Source organism: Protopterus annectens, chromosome 4.part1 (genome assembly GCF_019279795.1).
Source record: "Protopterus annectens isolate FY-2018-M chromosome 4.part1, PAN1.0, whole genome shotgun sequence".
NCBI classification, from domain to species: Eukaryota; Metazoa; Chordata; order Ceratodontiformes; family Protopteridae; genus Protopterus; species Protopterus annectens.
Window position 1 is genome coordinate 309,245,051 of NC_056734.1, and position 23,654 is coordinate 309,268,704.

The following is a 23,654-nucleotide window of genomic DNA, read 5'->3' on the forward strand; positions in this document are numbered from 1 at the left end:
GACATGGATCGCGGTAATGAAGAGTGCATATAGAATACTGTTGGCTTTTTGGAATGACATGATACAGTGACTGCGTATAGGAAGAGAAGCACTGTGTAGCTTGACAACAGTGCAGAACAAAGTGAAGAGCAGAAAGTCAGTGAAGTCTAATATGTCTTAATTGTTATATAGTAAGTATATTACACCTTATTAACTTTCTCTTCCCAGCTGCACTGTGCCATCATGCTTAACTAAAATTCATAAGAAATCGGAGTCATTAGGAATGACAGTAGAGCTAAAGTCATTACTTTAAGACAGTAAAGAGGGGATCTGGTTTAATGGAAGCTGCCATTGGCAGAATCTTGGCAGTGGCACTGTGAGGGTGCATGGAAAGATGTAGTTGTAGAAGCACTGTTGTCTGCACTACAGAGAAAAGTATCATGGGATGGGTTTTTCCTTCCATGCAACAGATTTTTTTAGGTGCTCCTTAGCTGTGTTATATGAGTGGCACATCAGCAGGTAAAGGCCGTCAGTATACTCACAAGAGCTATACTATCCCATCTGCAGTTATTCAGCTCAAGTGCAATAGGTTACCCTAATGGAACTGAGCTGCTGAGCTGCTCAGAGTTGCTGTAGTTTTTATGAGACACACATTATTCTGGGGGAGGGATCATGTGTATAGGTACTCTAGGCATGGAGCACTATGGCTCCACAATGGTGTAAGACTGTGAATGAGAGTGTTATCCCATTGCTAGAAATGTGTATGAATGACTTAGGGCTTTGCATGCCAGCTTGATGATGTGACACACACTGTCTATGAATACCTCTTCATGGAGTTAAGACTGCAACAATATGCATCATCCTGCATGCTTTTTGTTCAGTTAATGTCTTAATTACAAACTTTTTTTTCTACTTTACAGGAGATGGAACATTCTGTGAAGACATTGATGAATGCCTACAAGTAAACTGTAGTCGAAATGCTATCTGTACAAATACAATAGGAAGTTATAGCTGTGTGTGCAAAAATGGCTTCACAGGTAAGGAATATTTTCCTTTTTCATATTAACAACATGTATTGGTTTCTATACTGAGGATTTTGCTAAGCAGTTTCAGACATTCTGAATTTTCAAGGATTCCATTTCATACAAAAGTAAAAGTTCATAAAAATGTAACATATTATACATGCGAAGTGTCATCTGTGTATTATTTGCATTTACTCAGCCAAAATGTATTTACAAAACAGTATGCAAACATGGTAGTAGCATGAACGTCATGATTTATCTAGGGAAGAGCGCCGCTGCAGCTCATAAAATCACATAGGGAAGTCTTCACATCTACACGTATAAACCATTGGCATCATAGCATGTCAGCATGCAGATTTGCTCAGTTGCACATGAAGGGAGGAATTCATAAAGGTTAACGTAAGGTGTACATGAGGTATATACCTAGCGGTAACCATTTATGATTCCCTGATAGCTCTATCACAGTGCTTCAGAATGAGGATGTGCAGCAGCACTTTGGGCTATCTCCATACCTCTCAGCCTCTGACCAAAGCCAAAATTAATGGGATGAATAAGGGTAAAATTAGGGGCAGATTTTAAATGTTGCTCTTATGAACTTAGAATGTTACTATAATAAAAGGCATTGTGCTAGCATTTATTTTCTAGAAGATATAAAGTCTGAAACTTAAATGTCTATCATTTTAGTGACTTCAATTCTCAATGAATTGACCAGAAAAACAGAAATTTTATGAGGAACACAGCAAAAATATGAAGCAAAAATCTAGACATTCTACAAAAATCTGGATATTTGAAAGTTATGGCTGCCTCTGTAGCTGTGCTAAATGCTAATGAGACATTCCAGGAGAGTGGCCTATGCGACATAACTATGAGTTCCCCCGCAAATGCCAGAGACATTTACAATGCAGAGTGATTCAGTGAATCGCTCAGTTACATAAAAAACTTCAGCCACTCATGTTAATAAACACAGGGCTGGCCTCTGATTAACTGGGGCCCTAGGCAAAAGGTCTCCACAGTGCTCCCCACACAACACCCTGTTCCCCGTCCTAGTCTACCTATACCATACATATTACTTTTTCCCTTCATTTTTCTCATAGTTTGTCTTATTCTTCATTTTTTCCTGTTTTTATTCAGCATATTTAAAAAAAAACATTTCTTGACTACAAAAAATCAACAGATAAGTACTGGGAAAGTGCTCCTGCTAGAGATGCACCCTAGGCGACCGTCTAGTTGGCCTATGCCTAAAGCCGACTATGAATGAACATGGCAACAAACTTAATGTGAAGTTGTTTAATCTCGCCATTCATTCTAACACATGGGTTTGGAGCCGATCTATCGGCTCCGAGTAGGCCATTTTACAAACTGAAGATCTCAGAGTAGCTCATGGCCAGGTCCCTATCCCATGATGCTCTCTGTCCTACTTCAGATCTAGTTTGCCGCTGCAACAGTTTGGAGGTCATTGGAGAGCTTGGGCCAGTTATTGATATATTTTCCTCTTTTTGCTAATTTTTCTGCTTATAGCTGAATAGTATTACTAAATTTTACAGTTGTACTGCTTATTGGGCTAGTTAGCCTTTGCTTGTACTTTCTTTATCAAAAGTTTGACGAGTTTCGTCCTTTTCAGAGTGGTTACTCTTAGGCCTTTGGCCATACTTTTGTTATTAATCTCTATCCCATTTAGTGTTATATTAATAGTGTGTTTAGCTTATTATTATTAGATAGTGTGCTTAGGTATTGGATATTAGAAATATATATTCTATCTTAGATTGTGATTAGCTTGACAGTTGTTCAGTGGTCTGACAACTCCAAATTTTTTCTAGTAGTTAGAGTTTGCAGTGTTTTGTGAGTGATTGGTTATTCAGTAATCTTTTTCTCTTCATTAGTGTTTACTGTGGTATTGCTCCAAGTATGGCTGACCATAAGCAGAAACAAAAATCAGGTTTTAAAAAGTGCCCAAAATGCAGGCAGAAGATGCCCGTCATGGACGCCCATGTGAATTGCGTTTATTGCGTGGGTCCTGTTCACCTCCAGGAGGATTGCTCTATCTGCCATTCCTTCAGCAGCAGGGTTTTACTTGAGAGACGAAGGAAGTTGATGGATAGAGGCTTATTGAAGCTGGATTTTCAGGAGTCCTTGGACAAGGCTGACCAGACCTCCAAGTGATCGAAGGGGTGAAAGGTCTTCTAAGGCTTCCTCGGAGCCCAAGTCATCAGCTCCAAGCCTTACCATGAAGGTGCGGTCACCGGCTCCACAGTCTTCGGAGCTGTGCACCAAGCCGGTTTTTTGGAACTGGTCCCCGGTCTTGAAGCCAATCTTCGAAACCTTGGGGTCACCTATCCTTCAATCAGTGGTGTCTTTGGTTCTTTTGACTCATTCTTCAAGGACCTTCTCTGATGGTGATGTAGACTGGGTGGTGATGAGGCTTCTCAAGAATCCAGCACTGGCTAAATTGTTATCGCTCTCGACCCAACCGGTTTTGGGGACTAAGCCCATCCCACCTGCTGTGACTACTCCTACTCCAAGCCAAGCAAGGCATTTGAAGCTAAGGAGAAGGATCTGATGATTGTGGAGCCTTCGAAGCCAAGGTCTGATCCAGTGCCATCCACTTTGTCAACCCTCACTTCTTCGGTTCCATTGGAAGAGTCTGGGAGCCAACACTCTCTGGTCGGTTCCGGGGGGGGGGGTCGAACCGATGTGTCAGTCCCGACCCTTCTACTCGGGGCATCAGCACAGATGAGCTCGGCTCCATCCTCTGATTCGGAGCCCACTGTCTTGGTGCCGAGGAAGTTGCCATCATCTTCGGAACTGGCGGCTTCCTCAGGTCGGAGCAGTGGTGCCTTCAATGCTATGAGGAGGGTTATGTCATCCAAAACATACACTTCATCAGGTCCCTCCTCCTCCTCCCCTAAAGTGCCGCTTTCTGCCTCTACACTGCAGGTACCTGTGAAGCGTCGAGACCCAGAGCATCAGGTAACCCCATTGGGTGATCCTTGCTCTTCGGAAACCTCAACAGAAGCTCCCACTGATGAGGTTACCAGGAACAGACTTTGTAAGAGGAGGCATTTAGATTCCCTGCAGGAGTCTTTGACATCAGACACTGACTTAGAGGTATATGAAGGGTCCCCACAATCCCCCTCGGAGGATATCTCCTTTGCTGATATCCTGGAAGTCCTTAAGCAGAGGGGTGACTGGCAGTCCATTAGCCCTACTGAGGATGAGTCGGTGTTCCTGGAGGCCTTTGGGTCTCAACCTTCCACCTCCTGGGTGACTCTGCCTTTTGACAAACTAATGGAATTGGTTGCTCGAAGGGCGTGGGAGCCTCCTGATACTATGGAACTGGTCCCTCGAAGGCCCAACAAGTTTATCATCTCCCCCAAGACAAGATGTTCCTCACTAAGGGAGTTCCAGTTGATGCCATGGTGGTGGTAGCGGCCACCAAGAAAGAGATGTCCAAATGTCCAAAACCTCTTCTACTGTCCATCCTCCTAATAGGGATTAAAGGACTATGGACAGGTATGGAAAATGCGTCTTTAGTTCTACAACCTTTGCGTTGCGATTGCTTAACTACTTGACTCATTTTACCTGTCTACAAAAAGATTTCCTAAAAGAGCTTGGAGATACTCTACAGGGTAGTACAGATGGAGCTGTATCTGAAAAGGTGATAGCCCAGCTTAATACCCTTAGTTCCATAGTTAACTCGTACATGCGGCTCATTTCCTATGCAGCCGATGGTTTGAGTCAGGCAGCGGGTTCAAGGATAGCTCTTCGAAGACAGTCCTGGATGCACATATGCTCCTTTGTGGAAGCCTACAAGTCTTCCTTTGTCAACACCCCATTCAATGGCTCTTCTATTTTTAGGCCCAAAGTCAAGGAGACTCCTACTAAGTGTGAGGAAGAGAGTAAGATTCTATCTGCTGTAGGAGTCTGTTTTTCCATCCCCACCAGACCATATCCCAAAGGGTAGAAAGGTGGAAAAATGTGGTTCCAAAAGTCCCAAGGAGCTTTCCAGAACACATATAGTGAACCCCTCCACAGGCAGAGGTGGGGGTAATAATGGAAGACACCATCCCAGCGGCAGAGGGGGATCGCAAAACCAGGGCGACAGGGATCAGTTCCTTGGTAAGCCCTATCAGTGCTCCTGAAAGGAGGCCTGACTGTCCTACTCTGGAGGTAGTCAGGGGTCACTTGGCTTTGTATCCGGATGCCTGGCTAGGAATTACAACAGATTCTTGGGTGCAAAGCATTGTTACAGAGGTTACATCATTCCATTCTTAGAAAACCCACCTGTTGGGAAAAAAATCCCAGACATTCCACCCAGTCTCAGGGATCAAGCAGCCATAGAAATGCAGAGGCTGCAGGAAAAAAGAGTCATCCAACCAGGCACAGCAGACCAGATAGGATCCTGAACTTACTCCAGATTCTTTTTAGTTCCAAAGAAGACAGGGGACTGGAGGCCCATTTTGGATCTCAGCAGACTCAATATATTTGTAAAGAAGAAGAAGTTCCGGATGGTCACACTTCAGTCTATTCTCCCATTCCTCAGAATGGGCAATTGAATGTGCTCTATAGATCTCAAGGATGCGTACTACCATATCAAAATGACCAGGCTATCCTATGATCATCTGTGTTTCTGGTTGGGAGCCAGTCACTACCAATTCCAAGCACTGCCCTTTGGACTCACAGCAGCCTCCAGAGTGTTTACCAAGTGCATGACAGTAGTTACGGCTCACCTGAGGTGTCGAGGGTTCTGATTGTTTCCGTATCTGGACAACTGGTTCCTTACTACCGCCTCCAGGCATCAACTAATTCTGTCCAGGGATCATACTCTCAATCTCTGCTCCCAGTAAGGCATAACTGTCAATTTTGAAAAGGCTGTATTGTTGCCATCGCAGCATATCTCCTTTATCGGAGCAGAACTAGACACCACCACCACCACAGTAAAATTGCCCCTGGACAGAATAACCACTCTCCGAAAGCAGGTCTCGGACATTTTGCAGAGAAGAAAAGTACGGGTCCATCAAGTACTGAAGCTACTTGGTACCATGGCAGCTACACTCATAGCAGTTCCTCTGGGCTGTATGCACATGAGGATTCTTCAATGGTTACTCCTCACCCAGTGGTCTTACCAACAACTTCCATTGTCATTCTTAATCATGATTATGGACACTTGCAAGAAGGACCTTTGCTGGTGGTTAACCAGACAACAAGTTAGAGTGTGTCGACCATTTGTTTCTCCTTCGCCGTCAGCCACGGTGATCACAGACGCTTCTCTGATAGGGTGGGGGGGGCTTTTTCAGGGAAGAACAGCCCAAGGCACATGGTCAGAGACAGAGTCACAGTTGCACATCAATGTTCTGGAGCTGAGAGTGGTGCTTTTGGCGTTGCAGCACTTCCACGACTCTCTGCCTCTAGAGACAATTGCGATACACAACATGTCTGTGGTCTGGTACATCAACAAGCAAGGGGGAACCAAGTCTTACACCCCTGTGTCGAGCGGCCTTGAGAATTTGGCAGTGGGCAGTATCTACCAGACGCTTTCTGATCGCAATGCATATCCCAGGGGAATCCAATGTGATAGCGGACAAACTGAGCAGAGACATTCTGTTACCGCACAAGTGGTTTCTCAAAGACAAAGTTGCAGAGATGATTTTCCACAGATGGGGGCAGCCTTGCTGCAACCTGTTTGCATCACCTCTGAAAGCCAAATGCAGATGCTACTTTGCCCTGAATCCTCCTCCGAGGATGGCCCAAGGGACTCACTCGTACACGATTGGCCCCTGAGAATCCTGTATGCTTTCCCACCTTTACCCTTGATTCTGAAATTCTTGCAAAAAGCCAAAAGCCTTGGAAGGACTGTAATCTTAATAGCCCCTTTTTGGCCTCATCAGATTTGGTTCCCATTCCTCCGACTCTATCAACTGGAGGAATCTTGGATTCTGGACCCAGTTCCAGACCTGCTGACACATTCATCAGGGGACCTCCATCCCTTCCTTTGTTCCCTCAGACTGACAGCTTGGCTGCTCCAATTCCCAACCTAGCCAGGTCACAAGATTTTTCTTCTGAAGTACAGCACATTCTTACATCTTCACATAAGGCTTCCGCCAGAAAGTTCTATGCTAGTAAATGGAAGTGATTTGCTTTTTGGGCCTCCCAAAATATCATTGATCCTTATGTTGCCCTGATTGCTAGGATCCAGGAATTCCTATCTAAGCTTTTTCATGAAGGTGCTGCAGCTGCCACTATTTGAGTTCAATTGGCTGCAATTTCAAATTTTCACCTCGGAGCTGAAGGTTCTAATTTGATGTCTCACAGATTATGTAGGGCCTTCCTGAAGGGTACCATTCATCTTAGGCTGCCTGTTAGACAACCCTTTACTCCCTGGAATCTAAATTTTGTGTTGTCACATACTATGTTCTCCCCCTTTGAGCCTGCATCATCCTGCCAGTTGAAGTTTCTTTCTTGGAAAACTGTTTTCTTGGTGGCCATTACCTCAGCATGTAGGGTGTCTGAGCTTCAAGCCCTTTCTATCAAACCCCCATATTTTGTGTTCCATCCAGACAGAGTATCACTGAGGACTAATCCTTTGTTTCTGCCAAAGGTGTGTTCTGAGACTAACCTGAATCAAACTATCAAACTTCCAACCTTTTTCAGTGATTATTCTAATATGTTGGAGTCCATGTTGCATAAACTTGATGTCCACAGACAATTGAAATTCTATTTGGACAGGACAAAGGAATACAGAAGGTCTGACCAACTCTTTGTATCTCATGCTGACACTAAGAAAGGATTACCAGTTTATAAAGTTACCCTTTCCAAATGGTTAACTGACTGCATTAAATTTATATACTCTTCAGCAAACCAAACATTATAGCATGGTCTGAAGGCGCACTCCACTAGAGTTGTTTCCACTTCTTCTGTTTATGCAGCTCAATTGCCTTTGGACACTATATGTGCAGCTGCCATTTGGTCTAAGCCACATACCTTCATCACTCATTACAAAGTGGACAGGGCCTCCAGGTACAGGGCTTCCTTTGGTTCCACTGTCCTCAGGAATATACTCCCCTGACCCACCCAGGATTAAAGTGCTTGGGATGCTACCCATATGTAAGAGTGAACAGTGAGATTGAACAACTTCACATAAAGAAGTTATGTACTTACCATAACATTCCATGTGAGTTGTTCATCTCATCTTCATTCTTACATTCCCACCCGCCTTCCCCCTCCAGGGTCTCGGAGAATGAGTAGACTTGGGGTCTGGAGGTCTTGTTCTGGGACTTCTTACTCCAGTTGGAATATTTACTGAGTTATACCTGTTCATGCTGGGTTCAGCAAACTAGATCTGAGGTAGGACAGAGAGCATCATGGGATAAGGACCTGGCCTTGAGCTACTCTGAGATTTTCAGCTAGTAAAGTGGCCAACTCATAGCCAATAGATTGTCTCCGAACCCATGTGTAAGAATGAAGGCGAGATGAACAACTCACATGGAATGTTATGGTAAGTACATAACTTCTTTTTTTCACTCATTGCATTACAGGTAAGTGTGAGGAGTTTATCAGGCAGGTAGTGTTGGGGGGGCATGTCTATCTATATGTGTGTCTGCATGTATGAGAGCATGTCTGCCTGGGAGGTTAGAGTACTGGAGTTAATTATGGGGTAGGGTGTGTGTGTGTGTGAGGGTGGTGGGGTGGGGGGAATGTCCATGAATGTCATAGTGAGGGGGCAGGCCTGTGTCTGTGTCTTGGGTGATTGTCATACCTCCACACTTCCACAGATTAATGAGCAAATCCTGCAACATTAGTGAGTGAAGGAATACTAGAAACCAGTGGTAAGTTTGTAGAGTTTGCTTTAAAGGAAATTAAAAATAAAGAACATTTGACAGCACATAAGACTTGGTCTGTGAAGAATATAGACACCAGGGATACTCCATATAGCTTGCAATAAAGGCACTAAAAAGTCTTAAATCCTGTATCCCTACACTTAGGTTATTAGTCCTCGCATCTTCATTACACACTAGAGATAGCTGAAAATGTTACCTTAGTCTTTAAAAAAATGTGAAGTGGGGGGGGTGAATCCTGTACCCATAACTTAGGTAGCAGCATCATTAACATAAAATACTACTATACCGAATCAATGTAGACATTTTTTTTTATTTTTACATAACAATAAATATGAAGCTCTAATGTCTTGTAGGCTTCAGTGGCTGGAACTGTCTATGACTTATAAGGGAGAGGGGACCTATAACAGGCAAAAGCAGGAGCATCCCATAATATTGGGGACAGCTGTCTAGACAACTGAACGTCATGAGGGTGTGTCTGTATGGGGGGAGTCTTCAGCACAAAGTCTGGAAGAACACAAGATAATATTGGGGAATATTAAAACTATTACTGAGACACAGGTAGAAAGTTAATAAGCAGCATTTCTAGCATTGCAATGCACTTCGTGGACACTGACGTATGAAATTTTCATATCTGGCATCACTATCTATAAGGCTTTGTGATTGATGAAGGTAGAGACGAAAACATAAAAAAAGGCACTGGGGCCATTTTGTCAACTCATTTAGTAGTAAGCAGCATGTGGAAAATGTATATATATATATATATATATATATATATATATATATATATTTGTGTGTGTGTGTGTGTGTGTGTGTGTATTTATTGTTGTGTTTGAATTTGTGTATATGTGTGAGAGAGTGAATAGTATTTGTCTGTGCCAAAATGATGCATGAGCCACCAATGTCAACTACAAAAGGGAACGTGCTAAACAGCACAAGCAGTAGTTAAGGACAATTTAAAGAAACACATATTATCCACTAGTGAGGTCTTTCTTCATTGCAACTAGCATGTCTCTGAACTGCAGATTCCCACATCCTGTAAAGAGACCTTATATGCCACAGCTCTTAGAGCAAGCAGTAGGGTTCTTTTTGATCAACTGAGTTATTAGCTAAAGCAGGAAATGTGTCCAAATGCACACATAACGGGGGATAAAATCCCTCAAAAGTGAAAAAGCTGCATAACCTATAATAACTTCATTCATAAATACCCATTTAAACTAGTACAGTGCATTGTGAGTTCTAATTTTGTATCCAGGTCCTTGGAAAAAATGCATTATAATTTCTTAAGAGGAAGATTTGCCTCAGGATTTATTAAACTTTGTGCAGGAATAGTGCTATTCCTGCACAAAGTGGTTCATGTCCGTGTAGAACAGCAGTGTACCTTGCATATGCATGAAGGCCCGCTGCTGTTCAACCTACATGGACACGAACCATGAACGAGTGCAGGGGGCATGTCCGAGTAGTGCACAGACACTAAACACCCTCCCTGCACTCAGAAAGTGATATACAGCACTTTCTAACCCAAACTGGCATAATATTAGAGCAAAGCTCTAATATTATGCCAGTATTTCAGTGTCTGGAGACACTGAAATAAGAAAATAATCATTTCAGTGTCTGCGGATGCTGAAATCAAAACGGCAATAAGAAAGCAATTCAGGGGGTGTGTTACAGGTTCTATGACAAACACCCTGCATTGCTAAAGTGCCGTATGGCACTTTTGCAACCAGCTAAAGCAGGAAATGTGTCCAAATGCACACATAACAGGGGATAAAATTTGCCAAAAGTGAAAAAGCACAAGCTGAGCCTCACAAACATAGAAGACTGATAGAGAACAGGTTATGCAGCAGCATGAATCAAATAAGGGTAGAAGTCTGAAAGCAAATGTATGTCAACATTCCCTCACAGTAGTTCATGTTAACAAAGGCACAAATGATAGGGGGAATAAAACTATATTAGGTATACCCCTGAAAAATTGCCCCACACACTTAGAAAGGTGGTAGATAACAGGATATGTATTAGCCAGAGTCCCTGAAGGATAGAAGCCTGAAAGCCAAATCAATGCCAGTATTTCACAATTGCAGTCCAAGGTAGTTGTCAGAACACCACAATACACACCCATATAACTTAATAATATCACAATAATATAGAACTTTTATTCAAGTAGCCTAAGGAATGTTTAAATGTAGCTAAGTGGGCTTGCACGTTACGGCCATCCTCTTAGCATAGCTTAAACATCCCATAGGAGCTAAATGAAAATAGACAAGCAACATTTCCAAACTGGGGTACTGTAGTAGTTAGAGTTGTGCCTTTACATGCAAGCGCTAACAGTTCGAGTCCCAAGAAAAGCAATTTAATTTCCTATGTGAAAGTAGTGTTAAAATTATTTTAATAAACTTAAATTATGTAGCAACCTTTTTTGTCCACCAGGGTTGTGTAGCAGTTCCAAAACTGAGATGTCAGTGTAGAAAAGATTTGAAATCTCCATATAAACACAAGTACCCCATGAAGTATAGTCACACAAGAATATAATTTAATGAAAGCACATAGGGGCATTCATGGAAGGTAAACATAAAATTATAATGTACATATAAATATTATTTTATAATAAAAATTTGTAAGTATAATATTCTTAAACCTGCCGTGATCACTCTGTATCCATCAGACCTTGTTCTGTCCAGCAACAAAATAGTCAACCCTGCCAACTCGAACCCTGGATGCTGTCCTCTACAATTACAGCAAAATGCTACTATACCATCTGAGCTGGGAAAAAATGCAAAGCTTTAACAATCATATCATGCATTCTGGTCATTTAACATTAATGAAAACAAACCAGCAGTCCCAAGTGTCAAAAACCATGATCCTGGGCCTTATAGTCAAAGGAATGCACCACTACACCATCTGCACTGTAGAAAATAATGTTGTTTTTGCAAACATATCATGCAGTAGAGGCATACAACATTAGGAGGAAAGCTTTATAAATATATATATATATATATATATATATATATATATATATATATATATATATATATATATATATATATATATATATATATATATATATATATATATATATATATATATATATATATATATATATATATATATATTTAAAAACCTCGACCTCGACTCCTCTCCTTCAAACCACGTAAAATAAACACTAAACACAAAAGTCCGCTGGTCTGTAACAATAAAGGGTTGTCCTCCAAAAAAGCCATGCTCCAACAATGGCTTAACAAAAAGTTATTTTAATGATGAAGACGGACACCAAACGACACCATTGAGTGATTTATTGAGGCCTGATGTGCTGGCATTTACATGGACCACAGAATAATATTAACCTGAATAATGATGATTTGCAGACTAAAAAAAAAAAAAAAAAAAAAAAACTTCAGGGGCCCCCTGCATTAACTGGGAAGGAGTTGCATCTTGCTTTGGCTGACCTCTTTCTTTGGCAATTTTAGGGATACTGCTGTCAGAAAAGACGATTTAAAAAAAAATCTTGACAGAGGTTAATAATACTCACAGCTTCTCGTTCAAAATCAATAACGTCATCCGTCCTACATCCTAAGAAGTCTTTAATTTCTGTTTCCTCACATCCCATCTGATCCATTACTGACCATAATACACCTTTTGGCGTGCATTTATCACAACACGTACGATAAGTACTTGGTTTTGTATTAGAACACTACCCCACCGGATGCGCAGTACCAAGCACCGCCCAAGGGCAAACACCCTCCATAGTAGCATAAAAGCAGCACAGCAACAGCTCTCAGGTCATTCTGACCAGCGCTTGGGGAGCACACAAATAGTCCTTTTTAGGACTCACACATAGCAAAAGAACCAAAGATCTGTTCAAGAAGAAGGACAACTGAGATCAGCACCACTGCAGAACACCGAAGGACACAACAGCAGCTCTTCCCAGAGCCCATTGTGTCCATTTCAGAGCTCACATGGATCTGCACCTTACACCAAACAGCTCTTCTCAGAGCTCACAGTACACCAAACAACTTTTCTCAGAGCTCACAGAGATCTGTAAAAGCTCTGGTAAGAGGAACCGGAGACACATTGAAGAATAAAACAAAAAAGTTCTTATTAGAGCTACCACCAACACCCGAACCGGCATTCAAAACACAAATCGGCCCTTCTCAGAGCTCACAGAAATCTGTATCAGCTTCGGTAAGACCAGCCGGAGGCACAGACACAGCTTCGGTGAACCAAACAAAACAGTTCTTTTTAGAACTACCGCATCTGCCCGAAAGGGCATTCTAAAACAAAACAGCTCTTCTCAGAGCTCATAGAGATCTGTAACAGCTCTATATAGAGCTCCAGCTGCCCACAGGGCTAAAACAGCTCTTTTTAGAGCTAGCTCCACCACTGACTACATGTGGAAATCTGTTCACCATTTAGGATCAAGAGTGAAAGGCTTTTTAAAATTGGTTATTCCTTCCCTCCGGGCAGGCATCACTCAGGATCGAAAACCCAAGAGGTCCAGGATCGAAAACCCAAGAGGTTCACACCTATTTTTCTGTTTTTTATATAAATATATATATATATATATATATATATATATATATATATATATATATATATATATATATACATATATATATATATATATATATATATATATATATATATATATATATATATATATATATATATATATATATATATATATATATATATATATATATATATATGTCTGATGAAACATATATATGAAAAAGTAGTCATAATATAGACATACATATATAAAAATATAAAGGAAGGTTGCGGTTATACCTCAGAACCATCCCACTCAAGTTAATGCAAAAAAACTGTACAAAGGCTGTAAAGTGGAGGGGTGAGCCACATATAGGGACATATTTCAGATATTGCTGTTAGAAATGAAGATATTTGCTACAGCAACAGGGTGCATTTCAGTAGACAATTACTGAAGGATGGAAACTGAAATGTTATTTCATTATTTACTGACATAAATCCTTGGATCATCACCGTGATTCACCAGACAAATATAAATAAATTGTCGAACTGAATAAGCTGTGGACCAAACATCCGGACATTCTGTGAAAATCCTGGCAGTAGGGAGTTATGCTCAGAACCCCTTAGTGCAATGAATCTGGACCAAGCCTGACAAAGTCGGGGAACAAAGACAGGAAAATAGCAACATATCTAAAATACATCAGTAGATATGCTGAGAAAGTTGATCTAGTAACACAGTATGTCCTAACATATATCTACTGAAATGTCACAATTCCAGGACTCAATTGCTTCTCATTAGTTAGTGACCTAAATCTCCACATCATCCCACTGATGTGTCAGGAATACATAACAGTTATGGAGACCAGACCAAAGATATCACCCAGACACCTGGACATCTACAAATATGTGGACATAACACAACAGTAGGGAAACTACACTGAGCTACTGAGCGATGTCCAAACTACAAGCAGGCTGACATAACACTACCCAAGTCCAGCTCTGGGGCTGTACACATGCATTAGCAGATATAACAGGCACTACAGGGATGTAACACTACTGGAAAACAGACACTAGTGTGAAAGTGCATACCCCCAAAAAATTGCACCACAGTCACAGTGACATGCCAGTAAGCAAACTGAACATAACAGTACAATGATTGTGGGAGCAGCAAAATCCTGTTTGCCACTCACACATTACCCCTACATATACTTCCCCAGGTCACAGTGTAGTGAGAATCATGAGGTGTTGTGGGACATGTCACGGTCTGCATGTGCAAACATATACAGGCGATAGGGAGCCAGAAACTGGAGCAGCATGCACAGTCAGATAGAAAGGGCCTATGACACTCACATATACCCCATCCCCACACAGCCTAAATAACATGTACACACTACACTGCTACACAGTGCTGACAGTCTTTTAACAATGGGCAGACATACACAGACCTCTCAAATGTACAGTTTCCCAGACAATGTATAGGCACAGGACTCATATTTATGGCTACTTCCTTGTTAAATGTCTGGGGATCTATGATATCACTGGGATGGTAGCAGGAATGAATGCAATAAATAATGATACAGCATACCTTTGAACCTCTTAGGTCATGACATCTGGACAAAGCCTGACATAATTAGGGGACAGAAGCCCAAACACAGGGGTATATTAGACATATTGCTGTGATAAATGTAGACAGTTGCTGGTGTTACCGTCTTTGTTGAAACATACCTGTTTTGAGGGATATGAAGTCAGTAACACAAATGGATGTTAACATTTACTGACTGCATTCCTCAGAGTATCCTACTGATTAGCCAAGGATAACAACTGTCTGGGGAACAGACCAAACATATGAGCCATGCATCTGGACAGGGTCTAGGTCTCTGGACAGTGTAGAGGTATGACTGCAGTGATGTAACAGAATGGAAATCCCCTGACAGCTGCCAAACATGTCACCCAGCACCTCATAAAGTGCAGTAAGATCAACATGACACTCCATCACATCACCTATGGGAAACTGCCCATGTATATTCAAATACAGCATGCACTACAGGGATGGAACTGTAGCGAAAAGCAGAGAGTGGTGCAAAAATGTCCACCCAAAAACATTTGCAACACAGTCACAGCAACATATCAGTACCCAAAATGAACTCTAAAGTAGAACGACTGTCTGACCAAACATATTCTTATCGCCAGTCACATACTACACCAACATATACTGGCACAATTCACAATGTACTGGGAACCTGAGGAGTTACAGGACATTTCACAGTCAGCCTCTACAAGCATACAGACATGATAGACCAACAGCAGCTGTAGCAGCATGCAGAGCCAAATAGGTAAAGGATGTATGGCACTCACATCTTCTACTCTTCCTACCCAGCCCAACAGACATCTACACACAACACTGCTACACAGTCTTGGTAGTATGTTCACAATGGCTAGACAGACATAACTGTCATATGTACAGATGTTCACAGACTTATCAGGGTGTGGAATGATATCCTGGCCACCCCTCCATACCATGGCCAGGAGTCTGTCAGGTCATTGGCAAGATAACTGGAGTGCAGTTGGTAATTAATGGTATACCATACCTCTGCACCTTGTAGTGCAGGACATCTGGACAACCCATGACAAACTTGTGGGACAGGGAGCTGGAAAGAGAGACATATCACACATAATGGTGTTACAAACTGAAACAGTACTTGGTATTACATGTGTTGTTCTAACATAACATCCCTGAAGGATATGATGTCTGGAACACCGATAGATGTCAACAGTTACTGACTACAATCCTCACATTATCCTATCAACCCCACATAAACAAACATTGTTTGAGGGACAGACCAAGCATAAAAGGCAAACATCTGGCCAGTCTGTAGACAACATACCAGTTGAGGGGTATGTCAGAGGCATATCACTGTCAGATGTCAAGTCACACAGTAAATGTATGTCCAGACTAACCCTGTAAATCTAGCAATCCTCCATGTGTATAACAGCACTAATGACAAACAATCTGTACCCAATTCTGGAGCTTTGTCCCCTATGTTTTGACCTGTCTCCACATGTCCTGTCCTATCAGGTATTTCCTTCTACTGTCTGTGAAGCTGTATCCCCCACACTTCCATAATGTTCCCTGCACAGGCAAGGAAAATGGGCAAGGCCAACATGAAGGGCATCCCATATGTTGGTACTAGAAGCTGTGTCCAGGCCCACACCACAATACTATGTGGGTACCTACATAGTTTTATGGCCTCAGCAATACCAGCAATACCCAACAGGACAACATCAATCCCTCAAGGTAGGCTGATCACATGTGGTGGACAACAGCAACACACAACTACCATCATAGGTGGAAATAATCACAGGACGGGCCAAGAAGGAGCATATGCCTCATTGGAAGATGTGTCACCTTGTTCTACACAAGCAAATAAGGTTACAGGTGATGTATCCTAATGCTGTCTTTGAGTGCAAACTGGAGACATCCACCAAGGCCAATCACTAGGCCTTCCAGATGTGTGTCTGCAATTCCAGAGGCAACACACATATCTGCTCTGTAGTGATGGTGAATAACATCACATACACATATGCCATGAATATAGGCATGCTGCTGCAGACAGATGAAGTGTAAACATCACCACCCTATCCACCTATAGGTACACATGTGCATGTACAGCACCTGCCCCCTCCCCTCATGATCAAAAAGCAGGTCTGTAATGCCCTCAGAAAGGGAACACATAGAGGTCTCCATAGGCCTGATACCATTCTTGGCTGCATCCAACATGAACACAGGCATGGGCTCTCATATGCATTCTGCACTGTAGTCAACCACAGCCTGAGCACTGGTGTCATCCCATCTACATAGAGGACAGAGAGTTGATAGAAACAGGTTAGGTATTAGCATTAATGTTCAGAAGGATACAAGTCTGAAACAGAAATGTATGCCATAATGTCATGACAGCAGTCCTCAATGACATGGCTGAAAACTGCTATACTCTCCATTTAATATAATACTAATATGCAAAAGGCGATAAATAAAAATATACAGCTTAAATCACCAAATGAAGATGGTGTAGTGGTCAGAGTCCCAGCTTTGTATGCAGGTATACATGGTTCGAGTAATACAGCAGGCCATCTAAACCTACATGGGAAAGCCGTGTTAAAAGTGCTATGTTCATATTAAAATATGTGGTAAGTTATTTTTGTCACTCAGGGTATAAAATGGATTTGTGAGTACATATAACATGAGAAAACACCCATGTATACATGTGTTCCATACAGTATAGGTACATCTCTTGTTACTGTAATGAAAGCACATACAGCCATGCCATGTAAGGGAAATCATATACACTTACTAAATTAAGTCATTAGTTTGGTATTTTATGAGAATGAATTGCAAGCAATGGTTAGCAATGCGCAGATATGCTTAGCAGATTTAACAACACATTTCTGTTGTCCTCACCCCTCCCTCTGGGGTTTGAGTGTGCAAATTCACCTCCAAAGTCTATACAAATGCACAGCTGCTGCTGTATAGGAAATGGACAGTTATGAATCTTCTGTACATCCATGCTGCACATCCATAGCTATCTTCCATATTGTTCTTCCCTCTGCATGCCCCTTTTCCAGCACATTCCTATCACCCCTTTCTCTTTTCATTTAAAGAATTAGTGTGGTTGTAGATGTGAGTAAGCGGTTGTAAGGGGGAGTAAGAACCCAGAGGCCCTGTACACCATAGTCAGAAAAATGTATCACTACACCATTTGAGCTGTAGGGATTGCAGTTGCTTTTTCCAACATATGCTCATTCAACACTTAGGAAAAGATTCTGTAGAATCAGTCAGGATTCACATATATATATATATATATATATATATGTGTATATATATATATATATATATATATATACACACACACACACACACACACACACACACACACACACACACACACACACATGTATATATGTATGGAGGTACATATATATGGACAAATGTCTACATAATACAAATAGTAATATACATATAAAATATACACACACATATATGTATATATATATATATATATATATATATATATATATATATATGTATATATATACTCATAACGTTTAGTGGAGCCATACCACAGAACCATACCTACCAACTCCTTACTGCAAGAAATCTGTCCCAAGGCTGTCCAAATGGGGGGACAATGGGACAAAACTAGGTACATATATCAAATAACGCTCTTATAAATGTAGAATGTTGCCAGAGCGACAGTGTGTTTTTCAGCATACATGTTCTGAAGGATGTGAGTTCTGAAACTGAAATGTATGTCATTTATTTTCCGAAATCCTCAGATCCTCACAGTGATTTACCAGGTATATGAAAATAATGCATCTGTGGAAAAAAACACAAATATGAGCAATAAACCTGGACATACTGCAGCAATCGAGACATTCCCGAGGAAGGCTCAGAACCTCTTAGTGCAAAAAACTTGGGCCAGGCCTGACAAAGTGAGGAGAGAAAGTCCAACACTCAATTACCTCCCACTAGTTAGTGACTGAAATCCTCACATCAGCCCATTGATGTGTCAGAAATTCACAACACCTATGGGGGCTAAGCAAGACTACATCCTACAAATATCTGGACATAGCCTCCCATTTGGGAAACTACACTCATCTGCTAAGCATGTCACCAACCACTGTCCAAACATACAGTCAGACTGACACAACACTAATCCAAATCTGCTAGGGGGAATTACACATGTACTGGCAAATATATCAGGCACTACAGGGATGTCACAGCACTGAAAAACAGACACCAGTGTGAAAGTGCATACCCACAACTAATTCAACCACAGTTACAGTGACATACCAACAAGACAAAGGAACAGTACAGTATAAGGACTGTGTGAACAAAAACATCTCAACATGTTTGCCATTCACACACTACCCCCACATATGCTGGCCCAATTCACAGTGTACTATGATGACTGGCTGTAGTATGGGACATTACATTAATTGCAACAAATTCACCTGTCAACACCTGTTGGCCCTGCCATTTCTTTCCATACATTCAAGCCTGATGTAGTTGATGAGGGCATGCATGATACTGTGTATGACAGGTTTGTGGTATGTATTTCTGAGCTCACTGGGTGAAACAAGGAGACAAAATGGTATATCCTTTACATACACACAGTAAAGAATGGCACAGGGGATGTGCACACAGTAACATAAACACAGTTGGCAATAGACAGATTAGTAAACCTACATTTCCACCTTGATGTACTGTACTACTACAAACACATGGCATGCCACACATAGATTATAAGCATGGGACATAACACACCACCTCTTACAACATGTAATGTTTTGAATGCCTTCATGGATGGTGAGATAACCCACCAGAAATAGGATGTGGACTCATGTATTGCTCCTACAAGCCTGGACATGTGGTAGTGTCGCAGACATTGTATCAGTATGATGTTTCAGTCAGGAATGATGCCTGATACTGGCATGTGTGTCACTACACTCACTGTGGCCGATTTGGCAACAATATCGCATACATGGGCATTAATAAGGGACACAGACCACATACATTTTGCAAACATCTGGATATTCCCTAGACATCTTTACAGAGGACTGTTATGGCATACACAATGGTTTAACATGCTGAATGTGAGGCAGATACCATTACCACACTGTATAAAGTAATGCCATCAGGAGGTGGTAAACAGGCATGGATGGTAAACAAGTCAAAATACTATCAGTCAAACAAGACATGATTTTTACCCAAAGACACACAGTTGCCAGTATTATGATTAGAACCCCTACTTATCTAGTTATTTAATTATAGTGTTATGCAATTATTAGACATGCCACAGAGCTTACATACTTTTACCTCATCTAAAGGAACTTTTAAGCTGAATGACATCAGCAAGCCTAGTAAAATAGGGTGATGGGAAGTTAACAAGGTGGTACACAACTCAAAATGGTATAACACACAGTATATGAATCTCACACAAACAGATGCCTGTAGTGAGATTAGAATCCCTACCTATCTAGTTATTTCTACTATAGTGTTACACAGTTATTAGACAAGCCACAGAGATTATTGAATTTCACCTACTATCAAGGTACATCTAAGGTGAATGACATCATCAGGCCTAGTAAAGTAGGGTGATGGGAAGTTTACAGGGTGGTACAATACTCAAAATGGTATAACACACACAGTATATGATTCCCACACAAACACACCCACACACACACCCACGCACACTCATGCACACTCACACACACACACACACACACACACACACACACACACACACACACACACACACACACACACACACACACACACACACACACACACACTTGCCAGTATTGAGATTAGAACCCCTGTCTATCTAGTTATTTCTACTATAGTGTTACACAATTATCGCACATGCTACAGAGCTTACTGGGCTGACAATTGGCCAAAGGTGCTGATAACTGCACAGCTGAGGTAAACTGTTACAGTTGCCAGACAGTCTGCCTTCAGTTTTCAATTAGATCTTGCTAGTTTTTTCTCTCCTGCACTTCAAACAGCCTAATAGTTTGCACATCAATTATTCTAGCACACCTGACAGCCATCAACAGTAGTCATTCTTCATGGAATTAGCTCCAGTATGTAGTAGTTATAACCACCCCTCCTGGCATGATTAAAGTGCAGTTCTCTGTGCTTTTGACCATTAACCTGGTGCACTTGGGCATTCTGAGGCACTATTGCAACTGCCTCATGTACACAGACAACTCTCTCCTCTAAACTCCCAACACTCAGACTTGTTAGACATACCCTTATATCACTGAATTTGAAGATATGCACTCTCCAGCAAAGACTGGACTTACTGGTCAAGAGGGAAAGGGTCATCACCTGCAACACACCACATGGTACACATACCCCTCCAGCACACCCACTATCACAGCTCTGTCATACAAACAATAACCACAAACCCACCTTCACAGAGGCATTCACTAGACAATTACCCAAACAGCAGAGACCATCAAGACAGACACCCACTCAACCACCATAACACAGCACAAACCACAGGGCACATATCTCACCTACACAACGTGGCCCTCAACCTAAGCCCCAAAGGCCAACCACCTTGCCTGAAACAGTAATCATAGGTGAATCAATATTGTGGCACACAGATGTCTCACTCACTATGTTACACATGGAGGCGGTAGTAGTCAGCTGTCTATCAGGTGCCAGAATCCAACACATAACACACCCAGTCAGGTCACGCCACAACATCTAAAGTATCACTCTGTCATTGTCCATGTGTGTGTGAATGACCTGAGGCACACCTTCATGGACTATATGAAAGGAGACATGGTAGAGCTCTCAGATTATGTGGGCCAGGGAGGTATGACAGTAGCCCTGAACAGTATACTACTGTCTCCCAGAATGATACCAGAATACACACAACAAATGATTGACTTCAGCAATTGGCTTAAGTGTCTCGGGCAATCTCATGAGATCCAGTATCTGTCTGCTTGGGATGACATGATTGACAGACTGCTATAGCTTGCCAGAGATGGCCTGCATCTGTCACCCCTGGGATTCCAGGTACTGGCTAAGTCTCTTGACACCCCTATAGTGCATTCTTAGGTGGTGTTCCAAATCAAATTGCCACAGTAACAGCTATACATATATGCAATCAGAGGGTCATGCTGCTCAAGACTAGACATCTACATCCCGAGATGCAGCCACTCGAAGCACTCCTCAAAATGGGGAACATTGAGATTTGTGCCGTAACTGAGAACTGGTTTACAGCAGCAGACAGCAGTCCTGCACTACCAACTTATAACTCATTCCACACCTGTCAGCCCCAAAACATGTACCACAGCTACAAAGTGGTGATGTATCCATATTAATAATGGATATTCACACATCCAGAGTAGTATTACAGCATATGGCATTTGAGATACTTCAGGTACAACTGACATTGGGTAATAATGCAATCCAGGTCATAGCCTGCTATAGGTCCACATCCATGTCCCTAGACTCTCAATCCACATTCCTCAACACCCTGGAAACTATCAATGTCCAACCCAACACTCTCATACTAGGAGAGTTTAACTACTCCTCCATCAACTGGGTAAGATACTCAAGCACCAATACACTGACCAAACGCTTCCTGGAATTCATCAGTTCCAATGCCCTGGACCAGATTATTCTGACACCCAGTAGAAGAAGCAACAACCTTGACCTGTGTAGATTACTAACATATGGGACCGTTGCTTGACAACAGTAGTCAGTCACTGCCTGGTCAAATCCATCATAGAGTAATCACCATGGAAATCCACATCTCACCCACACCCCCCACAAAGTTAACCACCTTGTAAAACTTCTCCAAAGCTAACTTTGGACTCATAAGAACAGAGGTAACTAAAGTCACAGCAACCATGCCAATGGCAAATACATGCATAACTGCCGAATCATACACTAATGCACTGTATAAACATGTACATCAATGCATGGAACTAGCCATACCCAACAGAACCATGACATTCTCCTCCAAACATTGGAGGCCAATCTGGTGGTCCCCTGCCATTAATAACATGTACAACAGAAGGAAGAAACTGTTGCAGAAAAAGGTGGAATCCCAAGAATGGTGAAACTCCATTATTAGCCTCAACAACAAATTCAGATCCATTATGAACTCATTTACAGCTGCCTATGATGGCAGAATTGCAGCAGACAGTGACAACAATCGCAAATCCTTTGTTAGTGATATCAAGAAGCTCCATACCAATACCCATAAGTGTTCTGAGTTACTGCACAATGCTACCTCCTATACTGAACCAACTGATATTGTCAACATTCTTGCCAACACTTTCAGTGCCAGCTTTACCCCTCTCTCTACCCTTAGGGGAAAAATCAGAATGCCAGATGAATGCCAGGCACCCAGGATTACTGCCGCACAGGTTACAACTGCATTGTCCACAGGCATGAATACAGCTTCCATGGGACTCCAAGTTATGCCTGGCTGTGTTCTACATGAACTACACCTCTCCATAAAGGTGTGGCAACTACAGACCCTGAGAATTATCAGTCCAGTAGCCTATCAAGTCTGATGCGTACAACTATGGAGCACATCATCAGGTACCTGATCGACAAACATATAGGGAATTTCCTAACTCTGGACCCCACACGGTTTGGCTTTGTGAAAGGGAGATCATGCCTGCTCAACCTGGTTGACATCTTTAAGTCAGTCACCAGGGCTGTGTATGACAGTAAGGGACTGCATACAGCCTACATCAATCTGGCCAATGCTCTTGATACTATTCCTCAGTCAGGAATTATGGATGAACC

General features: G+C 41.9%; 1 protein-coding gene across 1 annotated transcript in view; it reads left to right on the forward strand.

Moving 5' to 3' along the window:
- The window catches only part of LOC122800843, a 1,417,490-nt gene that overhangs the window by 567,635 nt on the left and 826,201 nt on the right, over nucleotides 1-23,654 (forward strand). The window contains exon 11 of the mRNA XM_044070157.1: nucleotides 900-1,016. Within this exon, the coding sequence (XP_043926092.1) occupies nucleotides 900-1,016 (117 nt within the window). The remainder of the gene's footprint in view (nucleotides 1-899; nucleotides 1,017-23,654) is intronic.